Genomic DNA, 17,273 nt, shown 5'->3' with positions numbered 1-17,273 from the left:
ACTATGTTTCCGGGGTCTGAACGTATGTGATGCTTGTGAGTATGGATGCTGAAGTCTCCTTAATTCTAGACCAAAGCACATACTCTTTTCTCCTGCTATAGACTGGCATAGAGTGATTTCCTATGTTTGAGTGCAAAGCAGGAAAAAATAAAAAATGCCTGTTTTTATGATAGGCTAAGCATCTTCAGTTGTCAGTGAATAAAATTTAAAATATGGATTCTTTGTAGTGTTGAAAATTAGCACCTCACTGAGTGTTTAATTCTGCTTAATAGATCCAGCTTCGTGATTAGGGCAGTGCTAGCGTGTCCTGTCCTGCTCATTTGTTGCCGATACTGATACAGTGCTGAAGACAATTCTAAGATGTCTTTACCAATGCTATGTGTTCAAAAGATGTAAAGCCTGATGTAGGATGCAAAAAGCACTTAGATAGTCAATTATCCTTGTTAGGGCTCTGCAGCCGCTTGGCAAGGGGTGTTGTGTCTTGTCCATTATGGCTAGAGCCAGTCTGACTGAGTGATGGAGTGATGTAAAATAAACAACAGAAGGGAGAAAACTGAAAGGAGTTGGAATGGTATAGTCTGCTGTTCTTCATCCCCAATATATTTCACTTTTAATTCTGTATGTACAAATCTCCTTACTATGTGTTTTTGAACTCCCAGTTGTATAGGAATGATGTTTCAGTGCATCTTGGGACCATTTATTTTTGTTTTGTGGTTTCTTTACATTTTAGTAAACCTCTTCGCTTTCATTATAGGAGACTGACATAAAAATAATATTTTCAATATGCTGTTTTTATTTATCTACATTCTGTCATGATATACTTTGATGTAAGTTTTTAATTTTGCTTCAGCTTTCAGCTGTTGTTGCAGTTACTGCTCAAGGTCAGCGATGAGGTTAGCCACAGTAGCACAAAACAATTTCCTGTTCTCACAGCCCAGGTAGCATTTGGATGTGGATTAAATTTTGCCACATTTTCCAGTAGCCAGACACAATTATTTCTAATGAGCTTTAAATTGCTTCCAGAACATGTATTTCAGAACTTAGTGTGGTAATCCATTCGGTGCCAGCAACTTCATAAGATAACAGTGCTGCTTCAAAATTTTGGTTAAACTGATTCTTGCTATATTTCTAATCAGCAGCTTACCTTAAAAGTGGAGTGCTCACGGGTCTCGGTCGGCATTAGTCTGCTCTCCTCTCTTTTGTGATAGTGGTTCCAGAATATATTGCTCTTCATTACTGACTCGGATTTCATAATCTCTTTCTTTTGGCAAATTTATCTTGGTGCAATGCATGCTTGTTGTGCCGATTTGAGAGGGTTTATGCCTGTTTTGATGTTGTGGAAGCTTTAAAAAATCAGTTTTTGAAGCTCGCTCTCATCTTTGATTTGTGTTTTCCTTTTTTTTTTTTTCTATATATGGCTACTTCTTTATACTGCCCTGGCATTCTGAATGCTTGGAAAGCATGCATTCAAAACCATCTTTATGGGGCAGTGGTGAATAATAAAAACAGGAAAGGGGAAAAGGCAAAAAGCACTTTTTCTCTATAAATGTGATAAATTTCCACAACCTTTGTTTAATCTCGCCAAAGTCTTTTTTTATCTTCATCTAATTCACACATGTTAAAACATGATTTAGTTGTATTATTATACGTAGGGCTTATTGGAGTGAAATCTAGAACAAGCCCTGCTTAAATGAAACTCAGCCATAAGGAAATCATTTTTATATTATAGCTTCTACTGCAAAAGCAATTAAGGAGGAGAACTGAAAGGGAAGCTGCCTGTCCTGACATGCTCCCGCAACTAGGAGGGAGTGAGGGAATGAGCTGTGCAAAGAGCTCTGGTGCATATTGCCTGTGGGATTCTGAGGCATGGTGATGTTATCTTCGGCCAGAGCATCCAGGTTTGTGTTTTTTGCTGGGTTTTATTCCCCTTCTGCATACACACGCTTTTTTCTTCCAGCTCCTTTGTTTATGTACTGAGGAGTCTTTTGGTAATGAAATGCTTAAATTGTCAGCCAAATTCGAGCCCTTATTTCCTGTCTAGCAGTGTCGCCCATACCTTTAAAAATCCTTTTGTCAGAATTTTGTATCACCTCGGAGGCTCAGAGAGTTTATAATTTTTGTGACATTGCTGTTGAATGCAGGGCAAAAAGTTGTAATAAAGGAAGTTACTGAGAGTTTTGAAAGTCAGTATATTTTAAGATTGCGTGATACAATTTCCTCCACGTTAAAGCAGAAATTGGTGCAAGTTGGAATTTTTTTCATTTGATTTTTAACTCAGTAGTAACACTGAAACTTCACTGATTAGTCTCTAGAGAGTTTTCATTTTGACAGGAGCTATGAATTTCTAACACTATTTTTAAATTCGGCGTGTCAAAGGTCACTTTTATGTTGATTTAATTTCTATAAATTGTTTCTTTTAACAACAGGAGTTTATAAAATTGTATTTTGGTCCTCCACTACAGGGATTATAAATGTAAGCATATCCTCAGTAGCTGAGGAGTTGTTCTTGACCTGATTCCAAGTACCTCAGTAAATTAGTTTATGTTCAGTAGTATCCATGGTGTGTAAAAATATTCCCCTGAAGCTCCTGCTAAATGTTACAAGTAGATCATTCTTTTTTTTATCTAGTCAGCCATAGCACTGTGCTTCATATTTTTTTCAATAACTAATGCTAAAACACTGGTCTTTGTTCTAGCACTGCATCCCTTGAATCATGGGCTGATGGCTTGGGGCACTGGTAACAGGCACCGTGTGGTCTTTCACCTCTGCTGCTAATTCGAAATCAGCTGTTCCCACTCTTAGGCCCTTTTAAAATGAGCCCATGAACACAGAACAGTTCTCTGTGGACTCTGTCCACTTGCAAAAAGCAGCTTTTAATCTTGCACGAGACCCAGATTCTTCTCAGTGTTTTTATTAGAAGGGATAGGCACTGAATTCCTCTTCTGCCATGCCTGCCTGGGGTGAGGCAGTGTGCAGGAGCAGGGATTGAATGCTTCATGCTGATCAATGGATTTAAAGTTTTAATTATAGGGTGATTTTTTTTGGTGAAGTAATAAGAATGCTAGAATATCAGCACTAGTGGATATCTCCTAGAATTCATGTTCCCAGGCTAAGGGATTCCTAGAGTTTTTCCAACTTCTTTCCTCATCATCCATTTTTTCCATCGACTTCCAATTAATTTCCATATTAAGTACATAATTGCCTTGTTGACAACTACTAAGCTCTTTCCATCTGTTGTGGCATATTACACCGAGTACTTCAAGGACCTAGGGCTGCACGATGTCGTGCTTGGACAGCTCAGCTACAAACTCAAGGCCGTTACTTTCTTGGATCCAGAACTTTTTCTTCGCCTGTTTCTGAAGCCAGATGGATATTTGTGTTATTAAAGTAGAGGTTTTCAGCAGAGAATTTAATAGTGAAAAAGACCAGATAAGTTTAGTTTATAGCACACTCACCTTTCTGTCTTTTTTTGCCCTAAGAATTGTACACAGTTTACATAGTCGCTTTCAAAATTAGTGTGCGCCTTCCCACTTTATCTCACAGACAGAATTTTGTATTTCATTTTAATTTTTTCACAGAACTTGAAATTCACGGATCTTCTCAGTAACTAGACTAGGTCTTGTCAAAAAGATTGATGCTAATTAAGATGACCTGGCTGGAATATCTTAACTGGGGCACTGTAGGAACATAAATGGAGTTTAATTTTATGTATATGTAATTTCTCAGTAATGTAAAGTATTACAACAAATGAATACCCTAGAAGACCACCTTTTTCTGCTGTGTTTTACTTCTCAAAGAGATTCTTTTGGATAATGGTCATTTTAAGTACAACAGAGATTTAACACATTGGAATTGTACCCTCTTCCCCAGTTACAGAGTTCATGACTACAGCATTCGCAGTAGTAGAGGTGCTCGTATGACCATTCTGTATTTTCATTCATAAAAATATTTTTATTTTTAATTGAGAGGGCTTGATTTTGATTGTAAGTAACCTTCTTTCCTAGCCACCTATTTGATTCTTCTCCTCCCTTGCGTAATTCTAGTGACACCATTCAGGCTTCTTACAGACCACAGTTACTTCTTCTAAGCAATCCCTGATCATACTGCCAGTCTTTTTTTGTAAATCTGCCTTTCCTTTACAAGCTGATGGATAAATTGCCTTGAACTTGCCAGAAGTGGTGAACAACGTTGATGTTTTACACAGTAGCTTATGCCTTTCCCGCTTTGCCTCAAATGATACTTTGATGCGTTGGGTGTTTAGAAGCAAGATTTTCCCCCTCATTTTTCTAATGATGTGATGTAAGTTCCTCATTGTCAGTAATAAATAGCATTAAGAGAAAGAATTAAAATATGGTAGGTATATGATTTGCAGGTGGAAATTTGCAGGGGTAGAAAGGAGAGCTGTGTAGAGGCAGACCCAGCTTAATATTAGGCCTCAGTGTGTATTAAATGATACTACGCAATCTGTGAGACCTGTGTCATTGCAGGCAAGTTTTTAGGGGCACTTTTTAATTGCCTATTATAAAAGCAAAACTGAGTTGTCATAACTACCTCTCGCAACTAGCAGTGTTTGGAATTGTGAATAGCTGATGTCTAGTTTGCTCCTTCATCCAAGTTGTCATCATAGCCGTGATAACTAGGTTAGACACTGAAAGCTGACGAGCCGAGCATCTGCTCTGTAGACTATTGTGCTTTTATTTGTAGGAATACTTTCTAAAAGGTACAGTTTTGTGTTATTTTCCTCTAGTTAAACTTACCAAGAATGATGAATAGTAACAAACTGAAGACCTGGCACTTGGTTTTTGTGCAGGCCGAGTTTGTCAAGGTCAGCATCAGATGGGGTCCACCTAGTCAGGCCACTTCACGGTAGAACTGAAGTACTTGATCTTTGCTGTGTTCAATCTACTGCTTTAGCTCACTTTCATTAATTACTTCAGGTTAAAAAAAAAAAAAAATCTGTCACAAAGACAAACTAACTCTGGGGTGCTGTGAAGACAAGCATTAAATTATTACAAGATACTTAGAAAACTTGGTAATGAGGCCTTGTGAATAATTAGATTTGTACAGAGGATTGCAGCGGGATCTACTGTGCTGCTGCAGTAGTGGATCCAAAAGTCACTATTGCCTGTTAATAGCAACAGCAAATATTTACCGTTAGCTGTTATTTTTACATTATAAACATGGAGTTTAATTAAAAAGTCATTCCCATCTGTGACTGGTAAAATAGAGGCTTTTGTAATGGACATATTTGTTTTCTGAGGGGTATATTTAGTGTGTGTATAGATCAGCAACCGTCCCAAGAGACCGTCATGGTAATGGATCAAAACCAGGCTTTGCTGCAGCATGAGAAACTACAAAACCATGTGTTGCAACTCTGTTCAGATTAAGGAATTCATGCTGATAGACCCAGTCATGGTCTGGCTGTACCTCAATGATGGGAATTCCATAGCTTGTATTTTAAATTTTGAATACTAATTCCTTAGTGGCTTTTAAGCTCTAGTCATGCTTACTTAACAGTTCTTTTACGTCAAATGCAGAAACAATTTTTCTTCCAAATAATAATGAAAATAAAGACAAAAATTAAGTTTAGATAGTGCCATCAAAATAATTTAGATTTGCAGCTGCTTATGTAAGTTTCTTTCTTTCTTTCTTTCTTTTTATGAAAACAGGTAATCAGATCCTCTCTCTTGGGACTTTGTCAAAAGATCAGGTTTATCCGTTGAAACTCAAGGGCATTTCCATCTGTTACTCTGCACTCAAATCTGCCTTATGTGGAAATTATGTCAGCTTTGGCGTCTTCAAGTTGTACGGGGACAACCACTTTGACAATGTACTTCAGGCCTTTGTCAAAATGCTGCTTTCAGTATCCCACAGTGACTTGCTAGTAAGCAATTACTCATCTTGGGAGTCTTTACATGAAATATGAAATAACACCACCACCACAGGCTTTGTATTGTTATAATGAGACAGGGGGATCTAGAACACCTCAAATGCAGTTTTCAGTTCAGTTACTTGAATTTATTTGTATAGTGACATCTAAAATACAGGTATGACTGAACTGCCATGTGAAACGGGAACTTTTCCAGAATTTTCACTAGGGTTGTTGTAAAAGAGAGAAATGCAATTTATTTTTTTTTTCCTTTCTATACTAAACCCATTTAGGTTGCCTGCATGCACTGTAAAACATCTTACATATTCAGCTGCTCTGCAATTAGTTTCAGTCTGTAAATTGTCACTGTGTATTCCCCATAAAATTTAAAACTTCAATTTTGAAGTACACCATGTTCCCACTCCTCTGTGGGAAGACAACAGATCTTGCGCAATATCAGCCTAAATTTGAACTGTGACATTTTCTTCATGTCGCTTCAGTTCAGAACTGTCATTTTCTTGCAGGAAGGGACAGATTTGGGATAGTTTAAAGGTGGTTAATACCCAGATTTATGCTCGGCACATGAAGCAAGCCCTTGAAAAGTTGCTCTCAATTAAAATCGGTCAATTGGTTGTATAGTAAAGCGTGCATATTTGGCACCTTCCTAGCCATCCAACAGTAAATGCCCTAAATGAGAGTCCTTTGAGAGTCAGATGCTGATTGGGCCAATGTGTTCAAGTAAGTGCCTTTGCCTGCGCAGAGCCTGTTACAGAACCTCACTTAATCACAAAATAAAGTCCATCTCTGAGATGATTTGGGGAAATCTGTGATAAATCTTTATAAGATTTCCTGCAGAAGGTAAGATATGGGCCATAATCCTGTCCAACTGACACCCAGGACAGAACACTATACTGCTTTTACCAGACTGATAGCTGTATAGAATGTCAAAGCGTGATAGTGTTATTGTTATATTTTGTTATCCTGAGCTTGTTTTAAACTAATAGCAAGTTTAATATCCTATGGTAAATTTGTAAAGTTGATATCTACTGAAGACAAGAAAATGTTTTTTCTCTATAAATATTCTGACTTAATGGCTAAATGAGAATTTATTACATCATGAAAACTATAAGATGATTCTATCATCTGTTAATGTTGTTAATATTAGTCAATGGTAATATCTACATTTTCTGTGAATGTGTACTCTTTTTTTCAGCAATATCGAAAACTAAGCCAGTCTTATTACCCGCTTTTGGAGTGTCTGACCCAAGATCATATGAGTTTCATTACCAGTTTAGAACCTCGTGTCCTAATCTATATTCTTACCTCAATATCTGAAGGACTTACTGCAGTAGGTAAGAATTGCTTGCACTCAGCTAAAAAAGAAGTATTTAGCTATTGAGGATTTTCAAAGAAGGACATTCATTTGTATCTTTAAAAAGATAGTATCAAGTGCAGTGGAAGATGCTGGCTTTTGAACATTTTAAGAATGTGACTATTTTGGTTAATGGAGCTAAGTTCTTTTAAACATCTAACTTGTAGTTTTTTAGAGATAGTGGTTTTACATTTTCTTTTCCTACAAGCCAGAATTGTTAAAATTATTAATGTGGCTCCACTAGGATTGTACTGAAAATTCGCACGTTTGTTATTCAGAAGTAAAATGTATTAGTATGTGTACAGGAATCTGTGGGGTTTTGGTTTTATTTGATCAACGTAGCCATTGTATAAATAATGCTTGTTCTGCACAGCTGTGATATGATTTAGGAAACTTGATGGTGTCTTTATCTACAGAAAAAGGGAAGTAGTTATTCAGTACTTCCTGATTATGCTTTAGAGGAGAATCAGTGCAGCAGAAGCATACTTGGAGTAACGATAAAAATACAGCAGCCTGATTGCAGTTCATTGCATTTGCTTGCATGGTTTAATTTATGCTTTTTAACCAGATGACTGTCCAACCATTTGAGGTTTGGGTGGAGGGGGGAGGATTGATCGCCTAAAGTCATTTGGAATGTGGAGAAGGAGACTGAGCATTTGGGGGAAGAAAAAATAAATCATGCAGTTACATTCTGATCACCTGGGAATACCATGCATTTATGTAGTTTTTGACTGAGAAGCTGTTCAAAACCTTACTGTTGTATTTATTGATTTGGGTGGTTATTACGGAAGAAAAAATAGGAACGTATAACGTTAGTGTGTATAGATGTTACTCTACAATACCAGTGTTTCTCATTACCACCAAGTGTCAGTCCAGCCCCACAGGAATGCATGAATGCACCGAGACTCACAAGGCATTTGTTATGTTAAACACATTCAGCAGTTTTTGCTGCAAGAGGGGAACCGCTCTTAGAGAGAAAATGGGTAGTGAATAGCTAAGCAACAGTAGTAAAGAAGTATTCAGGTGATTTTATTATATAATGCTGAAATCCATCTTCTCCCAGATATTTTGAGTGCTTTGTCACCTGTAATGATGGTACAGCAGTTTCTGCCTATAGGCTGGTTCTGCTGGGAGTCTGCCTGTTGATCGTCTGCAAATGCATAACCATTGTACTGGACGTTAGCTTGGCTGACAGCTGCCGGTGTAGCAAGCCCTGTTCCTGTTCGCTGTTGTCACTCCACGTTACATCTCTTCCATTTGAGATACTGGTTATATTCATTTGATAATTCACTAGCATACCAAGTTTACTTTAACCATCTCTTTGAAACCCAATTTGAATTTGTGTAAAAGAGAGAGAAGAAAATGTAAAAGCTGTATAAGCTTCAGCTTTCCTGTGTTATGTTTATTTTCTCCTCTCAAAAATTGTTTATCTCTCACTCAAGAAGGGGAAGAGGAGTAAGAAAAGTATGTATTTCATAGAATCATAGCATGGTTTGGGTTGGAAGGGACCTCAAAGACCATCCAGTTCCAACCCCCTGCCATGGGCAGGGACACCTCCCACCAGACCAGGTTGCTCCCAGCCCCATCCAGCCTGGCCTTGAGCCCTGCCAGGGAGGGGGCAGCCACAGCTGCTCTGGGCAGCCTGTGCCAGGGCCTCACCGCCCTCACAGGGAAGAATTTCTTCCTAATGTCTAACCTGAATCTCCCCTCTTCAGTTTGAAACTGCTACCCCTCATCCCAGCACTGCAGTCCCTGATAAAGAGGTTTTTAGCTTTAAACTTTTGTGGTGTAGGTATCTAGGAGTTTGATCATGAAGAATTATTCATTTTTAGGAACAAAGATGTTTTCTTAGAAAATGTTTATTCAGTGGAATTCCCAACACTCTCCTGAGAAAAGTATCAACAAAAATTTTAACAACTTGCTTTTTTTCACATTTCATAAACCATAGATTTGCTTAGCTAATGCTGTCCTTCAGTTCATCTTAATGTCCTTAAAGTACCTAAAATAAATACAAACATGTGAGACTAAAACAAAGTCTGTAGGAATTTTTAACTTCACTTGACTTCACAGAAAGCTTGATGCAGTCCATCAAAAGCTATTATTCTCACTTTCATGTTCATTTTTGTTCTTTGTTTACTCTTATTCCTCCAAACTCAAGTAGCTTTTCAGTCTTTAAGACTTGCCAAATCTGTCTGTCAGGAAGACCTGGCTGTTGTCATATTGCCCAGAGAGGATGTGGAATCTCCATCCTTGGAGATGTTCCCAGATATTGGACAAGGTCCTGAGAAACCTGTCTGAATTTGACCCTGTTTTGGGCAGGAGCTTGGACTGGAGGATGCTCCCATTTGGTTTCTGCCACCACCTTTAAGATGCTACTGGTATTTTCTCTACATTGTCCACTTGTATTCTCTAGCTTTCCAAAACAGTTTTTTATTCTGTGGAAATGCCTATGCAGCCCCTAATCTTTGTGCATGTCTCTTGCACATTAAGAGTAATATTTACTTGCCATGATTAGTCAGCTGAAAAATGCATCTTTTTTACCTTTCATGTTGAAGTGATAAAGTGATTCTTTTTCCTTAATATCGTGTTTCTTAATACTGTATGTATCGAGAATTGATATCGATGTCAGCCATTAAATTCTTTATTTGTGTTCACAAAGTTTTATTTTGTAGTGAACTGAATAATTTTCCATACTCTTATAATGACATGTCCAGATGAACTGCTCTTTGGTCAGTTTATACCTCTTAATGTTTATTTATTTTCAATCATCTCAAGAGTTAGTTGCCTGTCACTGCATTTTTTTTATGAGTCATTCTTCTAAATGTTTTATCCCTTTTAAAATGTTGGTATTTGGGACATTACCAATTGTCAGACAGTGAAACAGAAGTTTATTTCCTATGTGTTACTCAGTCACATACATCCTTCTGCCCCTTGAAAATGGGTAAGTAGATCCAAGTGTTGCCTTTTTCACTGAATTATATCAGTGCCACAGGAACATCTCAGAATAGTAGGGCTCAGGGCTATAAGCCATCTGAGGGGGAATTGTGTTTTAAACTGATTAGAACATACAAGTCATTCTCAGAAATGTTTATAAAAATGAAATAGCTGTCTTTTTATTTTAAAAATTAAATACTAGGAGATCACAAAGGATCAGATTTTTTTCTCCGTTCCCTTTACATATGTGAAACATTTGAGACTCTCACTGTCGTCAGCTGTAGGATAAACATTCCGAAATCCTTATTTCTGAGGAGTGTTCACTCTGCTGAGTAAATACCTTGCTTGATTCCACACTTTATAAACACTGTGAAAGAATATGTATTCCTTCTGAAGCGCCTAGCTGTAAATCAGCTATAATGGAGGCCCTCATCTAAGCTTCTCTTGCGAGGATAAACACTCCAATAGTTCTCTTCTAAAGTGTTTACCTGGCTTTTTCACAGCTGACTCAGTGGATCAGAGCCTTTTAATGTAGTCTGCCTGGCATGTTGTCACTAATCTCTGCAAAGCTTTTCTAATTCTCATATGATTAATAGTATAGTATGCTATTCATTGAGGAAAAAGTAAAACATTTTTTCTGTCTTGCTGCCTAATTTAGATGTTAAATTGCTAAATCCGTTTACTTTCCAGGTTTAGTCTCAAAGGCAAATAATGCCAGTATTGAACTGTAAGCAATTGATGGACAGGGAAAATATCACTTAACTCCCTCTTCTTGCCCTTATGTGAAAAACAAAACAAAATCTTTTAATATGCAGAGATTCAGCAATGTCATTAAACTGTTGAAAAATAATTCTCCTTCGGCGTGCGGTGGTCATATCATTGAGACCAAAAGGCATTGTTTGGGGTTTTTTTTTTGCTTTTTTTTAAAACAATATAACCCATTTGAACTCATACATGTTCAACTTCCAGTTACCTGAGTCAATGGCTGATTGGAATTGCCTACATAAGGCAAAACCACACAGATAATAAAGTAGTGCATGTAAAGTTAGCCCCCAGAACATGAAATTAATGCATACTGGCAAAGAAGAAACCAAAAGAGCTAGTTGAATATGATGGTGACTGGTGCCAGAGTCATCCTCCTGGTCCCCTGCCCACCACCAGCACCTACCTTGCCATCAAGTAAGTCCAAAGAGCTCCGTTCTGTTTGACAAATCTACTGAACCATTACTGGATCCGTGCTGACACACACGGAGCTGGTTTTAGCATTTTCTGTAACCATGGCCCACTTGCTTTGTGATCCACATGGTTAGTTCACAGGTGATAGAGCCAAGTTGATAGAAGTGAGAAACATGGTTTGCCTGCATTTTTCCTGATCATCCCAAGCTTTTATCTCCGTATCTTTTAAATTCTGTATTTATTCTGTCTTCTCCACCCATGTCTTCTGTCCATAGCCCAGAACTGGTAGCTCCTCGTTGCTCTTGTTTGTTGTATTTATTTGGTCGGCTGGCTTGTCTCGCTAAGATTTAGTGAGAACACTATTCTGCTTCAGCACAGGGTTCCACATGCCCAGAAGAGTCATTCAAGGGAGTTTGCTTGACGCTCCCTGTCTGCTATATCCTTGCAATCAAAAGGAAAAATGAGCAGAGGGAAGCATATTTGATATATAGTTATGGGCAAATTTAAGTAGCTCTTAACACTCATATCAGATTCTCATGAGCAAATGATAGCGTAGACCTGTGTGCTGTCCTGCTAAAATCACTTACTGTCGAATGTAAAATATCTGCTTGTACAGTATCAGCATGTTTAGAACTACTGCTGTTTTGTAAACTGATGATAGTGATTTACTTTGGATTATTCAATTTAAAAAGAAATAGAGTTAAGCACTGGTTTAGAAATACAGCGGAGCCCTCCTATGAAATATGTATTTTCAAATCTCTCACTTGTTGTTATTGACGGTGATTCAATTCCATCATGAATTGTATTTCTAGTTTATATGCAGGACTGTTTTGGTTGAGTACACGATGAGTGCCAGATTCTGCGGTCTTTACTTTGGCAAGACTCGTAACTTTGAACTCCGCTTTGTTCCGGCAACGTGTCTTAACATCCTGCCCTGTTGAATTGAGTCCTAGGAAGCTCGCTGGTCCAGTAGAGACGGAGTTGAGATGCTCCAGCTCATTTCTGCGAGCTGTTAGATCACTGTCTACTCCTGCTGCTAAGTCAGCTGGTTGCTTTGGAAGATCAGGTCTTAGGAGACCACTTGTATCTTCGTTGCCTGTAAATGTTTCTTCAGTGTTAACTTCAAAACACTCTTAGCAAAATACAATTAGTTTTTAGATGGCGAAGGGTTAATAATGTCGGCACAGAGCTTAAGGAGTTAAACAGACACAGATCAAAATACTTCAGTGTCTAGAGGGATGTGTTTAAATGAACACTGCAAGGTTGGCAGGCCTCCAAATTAGCATAGTTTAAAGAATTCAAGGTACATTTAATTGGATCCTTCTAATCCCTTTTCCCTCAGAATGAGCATTTTAACAGTTTAATTCCTTTTGCAACCCCCACACATCCCTTACTCCAGCGGCCTGTCTAAAATAAATACTGTGAACTGTAAAAGGCCTAGACAAGTTATAGCTGAAGTCAGTGGCAACAGGCTGGAGTCCTAAGGGCTCCCCTGATTTGGATCTGGTGTTTGAAATGGCGGAGAATATCACTTAGGGCTAAGCCTTGCACCCAGCAGGTTAAACCACCTGTATGTCAGGAGCTCCAGCTGGTGGTGGCACTGCGGGGAGCCGGCATTTGTTCCAACGCGTGGCTCTGGCCAGGGTTGCAGAACAGGAGCTGGGAGGCGGCGCAGTTGGAAGTGTGGAAGGTCGCAGCCACTGGTCTTGGGGCCAAGGAGGATCGCGGGTGGCAGGCCAGGAGGAGACAGCAGCTGGGCAGGGGGAAGGGGGCACCACCGTTCTCGCGAGGAGCCGAGCACTGCTCCCACTGCGGTGCTGCGGGGCAGCGCGCCGAGTCCTCTTTCACGGCAGCGGCACAGCAGGCAACACCTAGCAACGCAGTAACGTCGATAAATCAGACAGGGAGAGTTACTCTCCAAATTGGTTTAAGCTTTTAATCTCCCTTACTTATAGAAACAGTAAGCAAAGATATGAAGGGGCTTTTGCTTCTGCTTTTCAGCAGTATCTCCCTTTGCTGTCATGACTTTCAGTTTTGGGGACGTTTATGAAGCCTTTGGTAGTGACTGCTGTTGTGTTGTTGCCAGCCATATTTAATGTGCTTTAACTACTTGAATTATTAGTTCTTAAGCAAAATGACTAACAGGCTGTTCTGTGATCACTCTTTTGCCACCTCTAATGGCCCTTGTTCATTGTTTGCCACCTGACATTGGGTGTAAGCTATTTGGGGCAGAGAGACATTGTGGAATACTACTTGAGAAAAACCTGGGCAACAGCTTTACTTGATTTAACCTCGCCTTTTCAGTAAGCAGATCAAACGAGAATTTTAGTTTCCAGGAATCTGGAACCTTCTGAATGTGAAACTGAATACCAGTAAAATGTCAGCCCTCATCCTGCACTCCCCAATACGCAGAGGGGCAGCTGCATTCGTACAGTTGTGAACGAAGTTCACTGGGGTTCATAGGGTCTTTAGTACGTGGAGCTCTCCGGTTTCTCAGAAGCAAAGGTTTAATACCACAATACCACTGTTTGTTAACAAAAGCAGTCTTCAAAGCTAGTCAACTCATGTATCAAAAATAGACTTGTCGATGTATCGATTAGCCTAATGTCAGAGATTATTAAAGTTGAGCTCTCCAAGTACTATAAAATGTCGTTATTAATTATTCTGTTATGGAAACAATTTCAAAACTGTTTCATTTTTTACACAGATACAATTGTCTCCTCCAGCTGTTGCGCTAGCTTAGACTACATTGTCACCTACCTCTTCAAGCACCTCGCTAAAGAAGGCAAGAAGACTCTAAGATGTAGAGAGGTTTCGCAGGATGGACAGAGATTGCTTCATTTCATGCAGCAGAACCCAGAAGTTCTACAGCAGGTGAATTAGCAGCCTTTTCTATGGGGTATTATACATTTCTGAATTTTCCTGACTTGTTGTGGTACTGAACACCAGGGTAGCATTGGCTCGTTAGTAACAGAACAAACCTCTGTACACTGGTGTGCAGCCCTGAGTAGCTTCAGCCATGTTCTCATGATGACCAAAGATCAAAGATACTTTTAATCATACTGGAAAGCATAGGTACTATACTTGGCTGTACAGTATCTTAAAACTTGGTGGTTCATCTTTGGCTCCTGTGAAGAGGTGTGCGAGATCATCAGTACATTTCTATAGCCAAATGGGAAGGAAAGCTCTCTAAAGGATTTTAGGAGGAAGAAGAACAAATTCTGGTGTTGAACCACACATTTTGGTAATGAAATGTGTAAATTGAATGGCTGTACACTATGGAGTTTGAATATTTTATTTTGCAGTAGGTGACTCTGGGATTTTTTTCTGTTAAAGGTAAATGCAATAGAATTTAAATCTCGTGTTTCTGAAAAGGAAGCGGTCGCCATACTGCTCAGGAGAGACTTCCCCTTCCCAGCTCCGTCAGGATTATCACAGCCCAAGTACATGACCGGGAGATCAGGATGTTCATAGCTACATATCTTCACGTTAGCTCTGTGCCACATTCCCTTAAAATCTCATTGAACTATTTGAAAATGCATGTTTCCAAGAATCTCTGGATTCCTAATGCAGTTGCAAAGATGCCATTGTAGGAGGCGTGTTTCCCAGGTCTGGAAGCTTTTAACAAAAATGGAAGTTATTAACAAAATGCAGATGACTAGTGTTGTTGTCTTTGCGTTTCCCTGATAGGTACGCTGTCGCTTGGAAAAAAACCTGGCATACAGTCACCACAGTTATTGTTGTCATTTGTTTACTGTTCTAATTGAGGGTGAAAAGTAACTCATGGTAGCTAATATATACCTGGCGGTATATAGCATATTGTGAGAATATTAATGATGTTTATTATTGACATCATTATCAGAATATGATGATTCCCTTGTCATGTTACAGATTCTTATGTTTTACTTGCCTAATAGGAGGGGTTTCATGGAAACTAGCAACGAAGTCAGCATTTCGGTATGTCAGATTGCTCAGTATTGTTCTGTGCGTGCAGTGGTTTGAATGTGAAGGACAGAACAGCAGCCTGGGCTCTGGACTCCCCTGCATTTGTGGCAATCTTGATGTAATACTTTGTCTGTTAATACGCAGTAATCTTTCACTTCACAGCATATGATGAGGCGGTGATCTGTCTTTATTAACTTCAGATCCTGCGGAATAAGTTATATTTATTTTGAATGCAGGCTTTCACATACTCTTTTAAATATTAATGGCTGGTCTCCAGTAGTCAGCATAAATATGATTTGCATTAGCACTAGTCATATCATATTGAGTGCCTCTGATGTCAACTACTCAGTGTACTAATATCTGACATCATCTCCCGAGGTCACTGACAACTTTGACCTTTATTCTCATGCACAGTTTCTGTAGTCTCAGAAGCTCTTTTGAATTGATTTGAAATTTTGACTCTTCCCTTTATGAGGCAGTAAAATTGATAATTATTCAGATGGGAACTGAGCACTGAGTGAAAAATCAATTCCACCCGCTCTCTGCTGCGTATAAAATTACTTCTGAGTCTGCTGGACTGAACGGATGGCCAAGGTAAAAGCAGCAGGCAGAAATAGTAGAGAGGATTAGCTGGACGAAACTAATAGCCTAAAGGGATGGCTTTTGAGATGAGGGAGTGGGCCGGTTGGGGGTTATTATCAGCAATGATGGGACTCATTGATCATATGTTTACATCAGGTTTCCATTGGGTTATAAATCAGCCCTGAATAGAAACGGAACCCAAGGCCTCGTGTTTTTCCAGGGGGACGGTGTATTAGATTATTCTCACTTTCACACTCAGATGAAAAGTGAGACATTGATTATTCATCGGCTGGCCATTAAACACTGGGTTTATAGATGATTTGACTATCATGAAAGCTAATGAACAAGGTTGCTGCTTCATAACCAGCGGTTTCGGTTTTCAAGACATCTGTGTCGGTTAAGTAATGCATAACCCTATTAAAAGGAATGGGTTACAAATCGCTTAACAGTGCTGAAAAACTAGACCCTGATGACTAATTGTGCTTGGAGTTTAGAGAGGTTTGTCAGCTCTTTAAACTAAACTGATGCAACGATAACTGCAATTATTTACTAGTTAGAACGTTTCTTCCAAGTTGGATCCCTGGAAGCAGCCGGTGAACGTTCCCAGCAGCACCGGGGAGCAGCCCGCCTCAGGCCCTGCCCTTCCCTCGCCTCTGAAGACACCCGAGGCTCCCCGGGCTCCTCTGCCAGGTGGGGGACGCGGGCTCTCCGCCGCGACGGGCCGCAGCCTCGGGCGACCGGCGGCCCCGCTGCTCCGGTCCCCGCCGCTTCCCGCCCTCCTGGGCCCGAGGCGAGAACAGCCGCCTCCGCGGCAGCCGGGCGGCCAGCGGGCCCGAGGCGGAGCGCGGCGGGCGGGGGGGGGGGGGACGGTCGCCCCCTGCTGGCGGGAGGGCGGCGGGGCAACGCGGCCGTGCCCCCCCCGCCGCCTTTCCCGGGCCCGGCCGTGCTCCCCCTCCCCACCTGCCCTGGGCCCGGCCGCGGGGCCGAGCAGCGTGACCGGCGGGGGCGGCGGCCGGCGGAGCGGGCCGGGTCTCTGCTGCCGAGGCTGCCCGGTGCGGGACCGCCGCCTCCCTCCTCGCCCGGCCGCCCGGGAGCGTTCGTGCGGCGGGTCCGTGCATGGTCCCTTCTGACGTATCTGCAACGGCAGCCGGGCCGTGTCGGTGCGTTTCTGCCCGCCCGCTTGGAGCCGAGCGCTGGCTCGCTGCTAAACGAGGCGGTTCGGCGTCTGCAGGCCGTTCGGTACACGGGGGTATGTCCATGGCCGAGGCTTTCGTCTTCGTCAGCCTCTAGAGGAGCAGAGTTGTATCATGAAACCCCCATTAATTCTTGTTTTGTTTGCTTACGTGTGTCCTATAGCGGCTCTGGTTTTTTAATAGGTAGATGTGACTGAGACAG

The 17,273-nt window shown here is 40.6% G+C and overlaps 1 protein-coding gene across 1 annotated transcript in view; it reads left to right on the top strand.

Annotated features, from left to right (window-relative positions):
- The window catches only part of RANBP17 (RAN binding protein 17), a 163,072-nt gene that overhangs the window by 124,670 nt on the left and 21,129 nt on the right, over positions 1-17,273 (top strand). Inside the window, exons 23-25 of the mRNA XM_086470933.1 lie at positions 5,670-5,884; positions 7,083-7,221; positions 14,059-14,225. Of these exons, the coding sequence (XP_086327059.1) occupies positions 5,670-5,884; positions 7,083-7,221; positions 14,059-14,225 (521 nt within the window). The remainder of the gene's footprint in view (positions 1-5,669; positions 5,885-7,082; positions 7,222-14,058; positions 14,226-17,273) is intronic.

The sequence above is a fragment of the Leptosomus discolor genome, chromosome 10 (assembly GCF_034619465.1).
Source record: "Leptosomus discolor isolate bLepDis1 chromosome 10, bLepDis1.hap2, whole genome shotgun sequence".
In the NCBI taxonomy this organism is placed as follows: domain Eukaryota; kingdom Metazoa; phylum Chordata; class Aves; order Leptosomiformes; family Leptosomidae; genus Leptosomus; species Leptosomus discolor.
Note: the sequence above shows the minus strand (reverse complement) of the source record. Positions and strands in the feature narration are given on the sequence as shown.